The sequence below is a fragment of the Glossina fuscipes genome, unplaced genomic scaffold (assembly GCF_014805625.2).
Source record: "Glossina fuscipes isolate IAEA_lab_2018 unplaced genomic scaffold, Yale_Gfus_2 114312, whole genome shotgun sequence".
Lineage (NCBI taxonomy): Eukaryota > Metazoa > Arthropoda > Insecta > Diptera > Glossinidae > Glossina > Glossina fuscipes.
The window spans coordinates 1-13,458 of NW_024005913.1; the positions used below are offsets into that span (position 1 = coordinate 1).

A 13,458-nucleotide genomic window follows, 5' to 3' on the forward strand; every position below is an offset into this window, starting at 1 on the left:
AAATCGACTTAAAATTACTAAACATTTTCATTTTAATAAAAAATTCACTTTGCTTTCTTTGATATAAAGCATTTAATTTTTCTTAATTTAAAATATGTTTGAAGAGGAACGATAAAATATTGTTAACTAACCTCTAAGAAGCGTGTGTAACTGCTAAAACAATACATTAATGTAACGATTTTTGATGTGTACGATGATCTAATAAGTACTTTAAAAATAGCGAGGTTAACAGCGGAAATAAGTTCAGATATTTGAATTTTAAGAGAGCTTAAGGAAATGTTTTTTTTTTAGCTATCTCTGAATAAATCTTATAATTTTAGTTTTGAATGAACTATTTGTGGCTGATTATTAAATGTATAAAAAAAAACATTTTTTGGTTTTTCAATCTCGACTAAAGTTTTTCTATTGTAAAAAATTCCTTAAATTGCAAAAGAGTAACAACATCTCTATCTAATCTGCAGTATACGACATAAACCAAAATTAGCGGATATTCAACCCGATGTAATAGACATAACACATGAAAAGGTTGAACGTGAAGAGAAAACGGGCGATCTTATAATTTTGGATTCGAAATCGCCAAATACTTCCCTTAATGGGACAGAATTAAGGAATACAATACTATTAAACTCTTATATTGATTACAGTAAAACGTCACCATCGTCCACCAATCGATTATTGGTAGAGGATCAGCTAAAAGTTAATTCCGACACTGGTTCACGTAAGGAGAGTAATTTAAAAGACGCAACAGGGGAGGAACAAGAGTGCGTTTCTATTATACATAAGAAACAAAAGCAAATGATATTCAATTTCGAGGGTAACAACGCAATACAAAATTTTGAACCTGTGGTGATGGCACATTCAAATGTACCTTTATACCCTCTGAAAACTGTAAATGGAGCTCAATTTTTGCCGCAGATACATACGGGGATGTTACGCATGCGCATAAAGCAAATCTGCGCCATACAGATGTATGCTTGGCCGCACTTGCTAAGAAACAACTCAGTATTTATAATTAGCCCGAGTAAATCAGGCAAAACTTGGTCTTATTTATCAGCCTTGTGTAATGATATTTATTATGATTTGATCGATTTGAAATCCACTTTTGGGCCGGTAGGCATAGTTTTCGTTGCCTCTATGAAACATATGGAACAAGTCACTGATTCTTGCCGTCAATTAATGTCTGCTTTGAAAGGTCAGGCTCCCGTGATAGTGGCGTCTTTCGGTTTATCTAATTTTAGAGAGACTAAAAAAAAATTATTGAAAAGCTGCGGCATAGTAGTAATAACGCTTTCAAGTTTGTTACGTTTGCTGAACGATAGTGAAAACAGGAATTTGTTTAACGGTGAACGTTTGAAGCGCATTGTTATGGATGACGTGGACTTAATAATGTCACGTGCTCAATGGGATTTTGCAATGACCTTAAAAGCTTTATTTACGTTGTGCAAAAAGTCTGGAGGACAAACCTTGATACCTCAGATAGCTGCAACATTTTGTCGTTGGGATGTTGCGTTTATGGAGCTTATACGACTATCAAATCAGCCTTTGTTATTGATCGCAGATTATCTCGAAGCTACTGTTTACGGCAAGGTCGAACTTTCGATCAAGTTGCGCTCTAAAATGGAGAAGAAAGAAACAATGCAAAGTTTCCTTAAGAAATGCAATAAAACTGTTCAGATGAGCAATCGTACTATAATTATATGCAACGAAGACTATGAGGTCCTGGAAGTGCTTCAACTTTTAGCGGAATATGGTTATTTTAGTTTTGATTACAGCAGTGACTCCGTTGAAATAGGGCGTATCATTATTAACGAGTGGAAACGTAAGGTAAGACGTTTGTAAGTGATTGAAGGAAATTACAAATTTTAAATTTACTAATCTGCAGAAAACTGACAACATTTTTGTGTGTACGGATGAGGCGCTATTTGCCCTTCAAATACGTAATGTTCAAAATTTAATCCATTATTCTATGCCGACTTCATGGACACAATTCACTGCGCGTTTTTCAGTTCTAATTGAAAGCTACGACAATCTGTTAGCTGATACCTTTGCAAAAATTCCGCCTTGTGCTCACAGTTCTAATAGAGTTTGCTCTTTAGTGCTGTTGGATGATGAGAATAACCTACAATTGCCGCATTTGGTCGACTTTATGCGTATGCATCAGCAAATTGTGCGTCCGGATATACAAGCGATGGCAAACCATTTGTTGATTACACTTGCAGACGCCCGAGTCTGCAATGACGTGCAGCTTTGTTTAGACGTTTTAGATTTCGGTGAATGTGATGAATTATTTTGTAATAAACGCCATGAAATAACCAGTTTGGATGTTGTTACCAAGAAGGATGACATACCAATGGACGGAGAAATTCGTATACGTATTATACTTAAGGTAAAGCTGTAACGAATTATTTCGCCAGCATCAAGAAAATCATATGAATTTGATTTCTCGTGCAATTTTTGGGGAATGCCACTTTATTAACTAAATTAGATATGAACTCGATTTAGCAAAATTTAACGCAACTGTCACTATTTAATTAAGTTTATTTGCCTTTCTCTGACCGTATATTGAAGCTCTTTATACATACGGCCACTTACGGTATAGGGAGTTTGTGCGAACTCATATAACATGCGGAAAGGCGTTAAGCATGTTTGTCCGCCTGAGTTTTATTCATGTAATTTTGTGTTCAACCTGTACGTTGCGATTTTTGAGATATTTTGACGTAGTTTGTTACGCTAATAAGTTTTGGTCAAGGGACGAATCCTATTGAAAAAGGATTGGATTTGCGAAAATCGTTAGAAAATAATAATATATCAAATAAATATGAAAAATGTAGATGGGATAGGCCAATTTAAAATGTACAAAATCCATTGCATGGTAACAATGTTTATTCTTTGATACTACGAAATAATACGGAAGTAGAATGATAAAATCTTTGACAGGCAAATTAAATTTTCTAAAGTTTTGCTATACTAGTTTTGGGCCCGTTTCCATGTAAAGGTTCGCAGCAAAAATATGCCGTTACATGAAAAAAAGGTGCAATTTTTGGTATGTTATTTTCACGATAAGATTTATGTTAGTCGACGTGGCGTAGGGCATTTACGAGTCCGTCTTGCCCTACTATAATATTTTTAATTGCCTTATTTACTTATTTGCATGTTCTATGTCCACAATAGACGGTTTCACCCTCTCACTACATCGCTCGTTTATTGGAACATAAGGCTCCTCGTGCCAAACAATGGCTTGAGATTAGACATTCGCGGAAAACTACAGCATTTGCCCGTCAGCTTGACCTACATTACTTTGATCCAAATAATAGATCACATCACTAGCCACCTCGAGTCGGCGATATTTGTGTTTATAAGCACGCGAATGTATACAAAAGAGTATGTATACTTGACATATTGACTTTGTCCACAAGTGCCGATATTGTTCAAGATTCACTGAAACTTACACTCAAACTCATAGATGACGGTGGAATTTTAACGGCAGTACAAAGCAACGACATTTTTATATGTCATCAGAAATTTAAAGATTTCCCATGTCAGGCTATAAATGTACGTTTAATCAATATGGTCCCTTACGATAATGAACGAGTTTGGGATTCAAAGAGCACCAAACTTGTGCAAAAGTGGATTATGGATGATATTAAAGACAACCATGTAGTGCATGCTACCGTCAATTTTGCTTTCGTCTGTACTATATGGATAAATAATTCATTTGTAATGGAAAAACTCAGTAGCACTGGCGTTTATAAGCACCTCGTAAACCTAAAAAAGACTTTAATTGAAAACCAACTCGCTCTTTGTTATATCGGGGATAGGAAGAGTGTATGTGATGTAGTCAATAAATATGGTTTACTTAAGCTGCAATCACCTGACCGAAAATAGTAATGATTCGGTTTCGATAAACAAAATAGTAAAATTGACAAGTCAATAAATATAATTAAATCGCCATATCCTAACAGTGGTCAAAACTGTAATAAGCAAAAGAATGTAATTCAGAAATTAACGCTAATAATGAAGATATAAATAATCATAAATCAATAATAATCGACGAAACGTAAATAATGGAAAAAAAAAAAACAAAAATAATGGCAAACCATAGAACAAGCCAACAGATGGATCTAATGATAATTACCCAACGCCAAGTTGTCTCTCGTGTTATTTAAACACTTAGCCGGAAGTTCTCAAGGATTCGGAATCTCTTGGCGGCTAACCTTGAAAATCCCTTCAAATGAATTTGCAGAAGTAATGGTTGTGTCGACATAAGTAATAAGTAATGGGAATCATCATGCTAACTGCGGATTGCCGAGGTTATAAAAATCTCGCTAAAAATATCGATCTGAAATTATTTTAAAATAAACCCTAATGAATTGATTTCAAAAAAACAGATGACCGTTTGATTCTTCTTCAAATTGTTTTCATTATATTTTCATATTTTTTAAGCATTGATTAAAAGTACTTTCTGTTACATGTATCAAAATGTAAATGAGTTTGAATTTTGAGTTATTCGATTGTTTATGCAAATTTTTATACCTTTTACCGAAGGATGAGAGGTATATTCATTTTGCCAAAACGTGTGCAACGCGCAGATGGAAGCTTCAGAGACTCCACAAAGTATTTACATTCTCGATCAGCATCAAATTCTGAATCGATTTAAGTAAGTCCGTCTGTCCTTCTTTATAATGTCTGTTGTGAACATTCTCCTGGTCGCAAATTGGTGCTATCGATTGTAAATTTGGCAGAAACATTGCAAGTTCTCGATAGCTTGATGACCTTGTATGGAAAATCACTTGCCAACTGTGGTTGGCAGTAAAATCTACAAAAATTGGAACGTATATTATCTGGGTGATGCTCTAGTGGCTGTATGAAAATGAAAAAAATTGGTCACGCCCACCCATTATTATACTGTATAATAATTTCATTTATTTTTCAATACCCTTATTAAGTGTCGAGGCAAGCTTCAAAAGCCCTATAGAGTATATAAATTCTCAATTTTCAAATTCAGAAGGCACTTTAACATGACCGTCTGTCCATTTGTCTAACTATGTAGTATCCCCGCTGAACATTTTCCCGTTCGCAAAAATTAAGATATCGCCTCCAATTTTTCAGAAGAAAGTGATAATAACCTAAATTAGTCGAACGGGTACGCATACGGCGCCCACACGCACATGCACACCATATAAATTTCTACCTTATTTCTGAAAACATAAAAATCAGTCGGGCCCATTCATTATTATAGGGAATGAACATTTTTTTTCCTGTTTTTTTTCTATTGTTTTTCAGGAGGATGGTGATGGGTACAAAAGATTGGACGACGTCCGAATATAATTTCATTACTTGCTTTTAACGACTTGCAATCTTTTGAAAATCAAATTCATATTATTACTTCTGTACGTTTGAGTATACCACTGTACTTAACATTCTACGTTCATCTTTGTCAGACCTTTCGTTTTGATGCCTGCGTTTGCAATCACAGTCTAAAAGATAATTCATCGTCAAGAGCTATTTAGATAGTTGCAGATGTTAGTTTGAAAATATATATAATTTTCTACAGTTGCACTGAATTCCGTTGCGCTATATAAAAAGTACCCTCCCAAAAGAAAATACGCGGATAAGCTGTTTAAACTTAACATAACATTGCTTAAACTTAATTAAAATTATTCTCATATATTGCTCATTTTTATGTTTAAATATAAATCTCAGATGCAAATAAAAAGCATCGATGCAAAACTTGGCGTTAGTTATTTAAAAGATCCTTAATCCATTTGCATCGCATGAAAAAATGGAAAATTTTTTCTTTACACTATTATTTATTTTAATTGTATTTAAATGAAAATGTTTCCAAATATGAAAGATAAAAACAATATTGCACAAATAAAGAATTTTAAAGCATTTTTATTTCATTATAGATTAATAATAATAAAAGAAATGAAATCGAATTATTTTGCACAACAGGATAATATTTCAAATGGTCAATGCATAATCCCACATGGCAATTATCGCACTGACAAAATGCATCGTTTCTTTTTTTTTTTATAATAAACGAACTACTCAACAGTTGCGAGCCTCTCTCGATGAAGTTGTTTCGATGAGGATTGGAAACGGGTTAACCAGTAAATCTTTGCGGTAATGATGAATATGGTGTAAATATTCTTTTTTGTGCGGTGTATTTATAGTTGGTATATTTTTTTTAAGCATTCCGCATTTTCCTCTAATTTTTGTTTGAAAACGTGAAATACTCTGTCCTTATAAATAGTTTTGAAAACAACATAATAATCAAAAGACTCATGTCGAGACAATACAAACACTTCTCTTTATACACGTTCTGATAAGGTCGTATAGTCTGAAATTTGCTGACAAGTTGATCACCTCCGCCAACTCCACCCATGTTTTTATTATGGTCTGAAACAACTTTTGGCTTTACAACATTTTCTTCACTTTGATTCGTTAACATTCGTTTTGCTCGTAAACGTACTCTTTTTAGCAAAATTTGTTAGGTTTTTATTTACACCACCAACAGATGCAAATTTATGCACTTTAGGTTTGTCTTTTTTTCTTCCGACTCAAAATCAAGCGCACTTTGATCACTATCGCTCCTATCAAAAGAAACCGGAATAAAACATCTGCGCAACCGTTCATTTTTTCAATTTTTTTGTATTATTTTGCCATGAAATTACTTCCGAACACCACTTTAAAACACAGATAAAAATTAAAAAAAGGATGGAAAATATCAGTGCACATAACGATTAAATTCGATAATTTTGGCCTCTCTCTACCCAAAATAAAAGTTCTCCACTTAGTATTATTGAGATATTCAGCGTAGGCCGATGCGCGCTCAACGTTGTATTTTCGACCTTCATTGCTAGAAATTTTGTAAAATATTGTAGAAAATGATCGAAAATATTTTGGTTAATATATGTCGCACCAATTTTTTTCAATAAATGCCTTTTTCAAGTGAAAGACATCTAAAATGAACGCGACCATCTAAGAAAAGCCTAAGTGAAATGCGTGCATATATACGCTCTGGTAATAACTGCCAAGCAAAATGAGCACATATATGATCTTATATGGGCAAATGGATTAAATGCGTAATCCACAATCCTTAATCACATTCAGTGTAACATTTATCACTTGCACAGTATATTCCATACATTTTATTACAATTTGCAAAAGGAAAATTAGTTTTTCCCCGAAAACCATGAAGTTCTCAAATTAAATATGACTGTTTTATCCAAGTCTGTGCAAAATTATTTTTCCTGATTATTAACTCATTTAGTTGAAATCGGGAAAATAATAAATTTAAATAAATGGGTTCCCCATGAACTGAACGAAAAACAGAAACAGAAGCGTTTGGACGATTCTTTGATGCTGCACAAATCTGATCCATTTTTGAATCGAATAATCGCTTGTGACGAGAAATGGATTCAATATGGCAATCGCAAACGTTCACCGCATTTGTTAGACAAGGACGAATCATTGAAACATACTCCAAAGCGTATCGGCTCCTATCACACTGCCTAAATGACCTTGACAAAACTACAGGAATTGGAATTGGAGCTCTTCATTATTCTCCATACTCATCAGGTCTAGATACCACTGACTACCAATTCTTTTGCAATTTGGACAGCTTTTTGATAGGAAAAACTTCAATTCCGATAATGCAGTAAGTCTGGCCTTCCACGAACTCAATTAATTTGATGTTGAAATTAAATTAATATGGATTTATCATGCCAGTGAGACTATTAAGTCTCTTTCGGCACAAATTAAAATACTAGATAGGATGACTCAAACAACTATTCAGCGCCGAAGGAATTCGACATAATTACAAGATTACTCATTACAGTCGGGATCATAAAATTTCCTGATTATTGCTCTGAATCTGTACACACCACTAATAGTGTTGGTAACGAGTTCCATAACTGGCAGTTTTGATAAAAAACAGCTTTGATGATCTCAAGTACTTACGATCGAAATTTTGGCGTACAAGTATAAATAAGCTTTGGATGAAGATCGCATTTCGCATATTAAGAAACGACGAAACATCAAAATTTAAAATCTCTGTCGGAAACCGCGATATTCTGTCGTATTTGGACTTATTGAAAACATATCTGGGACACTTATTGAAAGCCAACTGTACCTTGGCACTCGAGGCGCAATTAACGTTACCACATATGTTGACTTCATGCGATATAAGTGGCGCAATGAGATATTTAATTTATTTTAACTTAGCATAAATCGGTACGTACGAGGAGGACAAACGCCGTTACCTTAGAATGTTGTGTATCTGCCATCATAAGGTCCATATGATCATCAACACTTAAACGTGAGTTAATTACGAAGCCAAGATTGACAACCTGCTTGACAATGTCAATCAGTGCATCATTCTTTCTAATATTAGGTAGAGAGACTGAATTAAAAAAGTTGGGTAATATCACGATCGCATTCGTCCTCTCCGAAGTAAGTTTTAAATTATTGACAACGGGCCAATGCGGGATAGAAACGAATTGACCGTTAACTCGCTGAATCAGATCCCTTACCAGCATCCGTGCGCGAGAAAGGTATATTTGAGCATCGTCAGAACTTAACTTTCTTAAGAGTAACGTATGATGCACAGCATTGAAGGCGTTAGAGAAATCAATCATGACCAGGGTAGTATCTGGACGGATGTCTTTCAACACCTCAAGCATAGCCGTGTTGCAGCGATGACCTGGCTTATAACCTGAATAGCTTCAGAGTCTAAATTTTTGGAACACGAGTGCAACGCAATCTGATCAGTTATTAACCCATCAAAAACTTTCCAGAGAGCAGGAAGAATACTGATAGAGCGATAATCACCTTGTGAAACAGACGCAGCGCGTTTAGCGATTGTAGTTATGATCGCCTTTTTCCAACAGTCAGGGAAATTGCAGGATATAATGATATGATTCAATGCATGAGACAACGAGGAGACCATGGCAGGAAAGACAAGTTGTATAAATATAATATTGATATTGTCGTAACCAACAGCATTAGATTTAATGCTATAAACCGCTCTCCAAACTTCGTCCGTAGTAAAAGCCTTGAACTCAAAAACGTCGCCATCTCCATGTAGTGAGTCGTGAATCTCAATAAACGAACCGTCATCAACCACGCAATTAACCTTCAAAATATAATCGTTTAATATATTTGGGTCAATATCATAAATAGGTTGACGCGCTCTGATCCCTATTGTCTGTAAATTTTTCCAGAGAGTCCTTGTCAGGAGTTTAGTATCTAATCTCCGGTTGAGATAACGACGTATCATCCTTGGTGATTATGTGCACCCTATTTCTATGCTCGCAAAAAAGCCCCCGATTAGCGGCACTGGAACACCGCTTCCAGGTTCTGTAGGCACCATTCCGAAGCCCGATCGCCCTTTTGAATTCATTAGTAAACTATAGTGGTTTGGACGGATTAACAACACCGATCTTATCATTATCATCGTGCAACGCGGACATATTACAATTTATTAAGGACAATTTATCACGAAACATTGAAGGCTGCATTGACTAATAGTTCTACATTACCTAGTTTCATATCTCTATAACCAGAATTCCGCCGTCTTCCATTTTCGCATTTGGTGATCAGATATTCCACCTAGCGGGAATTGATCGTAGTGCACAACAAGAGAGTCGGCTTACAACTCGGAGTATAATGCGTAGGCCATGGATTTATTAATTTTAGCCCAGCAGACGTTATCAGGTCACACAACTGATTGGCGCGGGAATCCGTTAGCAGCAAGCCAACGTTAAAGTCGCCACACAAGATGATATGCTCAAACAGGATGGCCAACTCATCTATCGCCGTAAACACCAGCATTACAAGGTATTTAGCCAACAGCCGAACATTCAACAACACTGTTACCTTTCGACGTAGATACAGTTCGGTGACTGAAATCCTGATTAATGTAAAAGGCGATGCCTCTGCCTCTCGCGTCGCCAGCGTTGTCATGAAGGACAATATTGTAGCTCTCGATCTAACAGAACATGCGATCTGAGCCACATCTCAGCTATGCAGACCACGTCAATTAATAATTCGGATTATAAATAATTAAAATAGTCCGCATTAGATTTTTTAAAGCTCCGTGTCTTGAAGTGAATAGAAAACTCTTATGCATTCCACTGACAATCTTCAAAGTTACCTTTATATAAACATCGCAAGTATGTAAGTTATGATCAGCTATTAATATCCAACCTTCTTCTTCACTAATTTCTAACTAATAACTTATTAATATACGCTGGACAGGATTAACTCAACGTCGAGTGATCCACCTGCAAATCTAATCCAAACATCTGATGATGCCTGATACAATTTATGTATTTAAATATAGAGTCTTTGCTATATTCATTTGCCCTATAGTCTCGATGACATTTGAAACACATAATATCATTATTACATTCCTTCCTCTACATTTAGAATATGTTACCACTTCAGCTTCATCGCAAGCTGTGCATCTCCACCAACCGACGCATAACCTGCCACCGGCAATTATCGCAAGCAGTGGTGTCTCGTCCCTTTTTTCATAAAATGAGGGATAAATTTAATTTAAAGATCTTAACATATATAATATAAACTATGTAAAGTAAATATCTCTCCCAGACGTGGGTATATAAGTAGTTCTTCGTAGTGTTTTTAGCATAACTTGTTATGAGCCGTTACGTTATATGAAAACTTCAGTAGGCTATGATTTTAAATTAAGTAAGCTTTTTTTCAAGCAGATAGAGGGAATCAAAGCAGCCGCGATTTGCTGTAATTTATTTGTAGTATGTTCTAATATTTTATTTTGATTTGTTTTAAATATATAAAATAATGGCAAAGCTGAAATGTTTTTTTTCGCATTTTTTCAAAACGCCCGGGAGAAATCTTTGCGTTGTCACCCACTTCAGAAAATCCCCTTTGTTTCGGTATCGTTGGTAACGTTGGACGACTTTCTTGAGTTACACGACATGGACCAGCAATCACAACTGATATATAAGAATAATCAAGTAAAAGGCGTCAACCATCATGCAAAGTTAGAAAAAAAAGTAGCAGTACATTTTGTTGTTTGCTATAAAATTATGCGCGCTGAAATATTGGGTGAGTATTTACTGTTACTGTTTGGAAATTAGATCATGGTTTTCCTTTTCAGACCAAAAAATATTATGTATTCCGTGACCATTCGATGTGAATTAGCTGAAATTGAACTTGACTACATGGGGAGAAAAGATAATTGTCATTTTGGACAAATTACAACTGATACACAATAACCAAGCAAGACATTTCAATTATCATCCGAAATTACACGAAAAAATAGCAGTAAAGTTTGTTGCTTGGAATAAAATCATACGCGCTGAAATATTGGGCGAGGACGGATGGCAAAAAGAATTTATTGTTTGGGCATTAGATTATGGTTTTCCTTTTCGGACCAAAGAGGAATATGTATTGCGTCTTTCCACGAAAATGACAAGGCAAATTGACCACATTCGATGTGGAGGTTTAGCTAATATTTTGCCTGCTGAAACTGACTATGACGATATGGAAGGTAAGTTAGTCCTTGTGAAAAAAGATAATTGGCGGCAAAATGCCTGTGACATTTTGGACCAATTTTTGATGGATGCCGCATCGATTACTTTCGTCGAGGAATTTAAGTCGCCAGGCAATCGCTGTTGGGGCAATTTGATTGTCAGGAATCACAAAGGCAGATTTTTTGATGCTCGCGAAATCTTATTGTCGGCTAAATTGGCCTTGGAGGAGCCGACAAAATTTCAAGAGATCATTCCTAAATTGAAAACAATTTCAATTTTGCAATATCTATCTAATAATGGGAGATTAACAAAGAAAACTAACACCATCAGAGGTAAAATAACTGACCTTTGCGTGGTGCAAAATTCGACGTCTGCGATTGATGATAATGCGAAGCGCAAGGTTGAAGCTTGGCGTGCTCGCAATAAACGGCAGAATGATTTAATAGATGTAGCTTCGGTAACAGAATCAAGCATTTCGCGAGAAATGACTGCAGACGGTGTGACTTTTGATGATTCGGTATCTGCAAAGAACTTCAATTTATCAGAAAATGACGTTAAAAAAGGAAATGTTGGTATTACCAACTATATCGGCAAAGCTGGAGCTCTAGCCAAAATTAAAGTTGCGGGAGATGAGTTGCGATGGCCTGGTGATGAATATTTCAAAGCAAGAATCGAAATTAATCCTGTGGAAAATTCGTCACCAGACTTAACAAATGCTTGCATGCGAACTGAAAATTTGCTTAGATTGAAGAAAATTAGAAGTCAACAATTGATGGAATTGCGTGAAAAATATAAGGAGAACGAACCAAGTTTGACAACGTTGTCTTTGGCGCAAACTTACGCCTCAAATTTTACAGATTATAGGAAAACTTTGGAGGCAAAAATGGATAAAGTAAATAGTTATTTTGATCAATTTTGTCTCTATTAATTCTTTTACGTGATTATCCTTAGCCGAATTCGCCGGAACTACTTACAGTGGTCCACTCGCCTTCTTCCTTGAAGTATAAAAAATGTAAACCTTCGGACCAAGCAAAGACTATTAACCGTTACGAATCAACACAATCTACACGAAAAGTAAATGTGAATTTATTTAAGTTATTTTTAATCCATTTGTTATATTGAATTAATGCATTCAATATCTACTGTAAGTGTTCTATTGGAGGTTCAGAAGACGAGAAAGAGAAAACTTTCCTCGGAATGTCTTGCACTAGGCGCTCCGTAACGAATGATGACAAAGAAAATGTAGAACAGGTAATCGGTTCAGCTTCTAAGAAATTGAATTTTTTTATTCACTCGTAATTTCGTGGCCTTCCTTGCACTATAGGAGTCCATAAAAATTGGAAGTGAGGAAGATTTAATTAAATCCGACAAATTAAAATGCCCGAAAGAAGTTAATCCAAGCGATATTAAAAAGGTACATCGTATGAAGGTTTTTTTGTACGCTTTTGACTATGAAATTCTCATCGCAGAATTTGGCGTCTCCATAAGATGGTTTAAGAAGAAGTTTTGATCATTTTTGAAAAAGGCATTTATTGAGAAAAATTAGTACAATGTATGTTAATCAAAAAAGTTTCCATCATTTTCTACATTTTAGAATATCTTTAATAACATGGTGATATCATGTTGAAAGAACTTATATTGTTTTGGCACCGACCCATTTTCGCATTATTTCAACTTTGTGGAACCGCGTGCCAGCCAAGTTATGCTTCTGCATTGATCTGAATAAATGGTAACCAGGAGGCGCCATACCTGGTGAGTACGCTGGGTGCGGCAGAACTTCCAATTCTAGCGGCAACAGTGTATTTTGGACAATCCTTGCAACAAGTGGCCGCAACGGCATTTTCAGTCAGTTTTCCCTTCTTCTTTTCCTATTGTCCGTAAACGTCTAGAAACAATTGATTCGTCAACTACTAAGCTGCTCGAAAGTTCTTCGAAA

General features: G+C 35.5%; 1 protein-coding gene across 1 annotated transcript; it reads left to right on the top strand.

The window, feature by feature from the left end:
• The first annotated feature begins 174 nt into the window (after nucleotides 1-174).
• On the top strand, nucleotides 175-13,009 carry LOC119644372. The gene is made up of 7 exons (XM_038043915.1): nucleotides 175-1,824; nucleotides 1,883-2,386; nucleotides 11,191-12,414; nucleotides 12,474-12,596; nucleotides 12,672-12,773; nucleotides 12,847-12,936; nucleotides 12,992-13,009. The coding sequence occupies exons 1-7, from the start codon at nucleotides 796-798 to the stop codon at nucleotides 13,007-13,009; spliced, it is 3,090 nt and encodes a 1,029-aa protein (XP_037899843.1). The 5' UTR covers nucleotides 175-795.
• The last annotated feature ends 449 nt before the right edge of the window (nucleotides 13,010-13,458 follow it).

Bases quoted from the DNA above. Each gene is read 5' to 3' on its own strand.
- LOC119644372 (XM_038043915.1), top strand. From the start codon at position 796: ATGATATTCAATTTCGAGGGTAACAACGCAATACAAAATTTTGAACCT. The intron at 12,415-12,473 runs GTAAATAGTTAT...GATTATCCTTAG, and splicing joins TGGAGGCAAAAATGGATAAA to CCGAATTCGCCGGAACTACT. The intron at 12,597-12,671 runs GTAAATGTGAAT...ATCTACTGTAAG, and splicing joins CAACACAATCTACACGAAAA to TGTTCTATTGGAGGTTCAGA.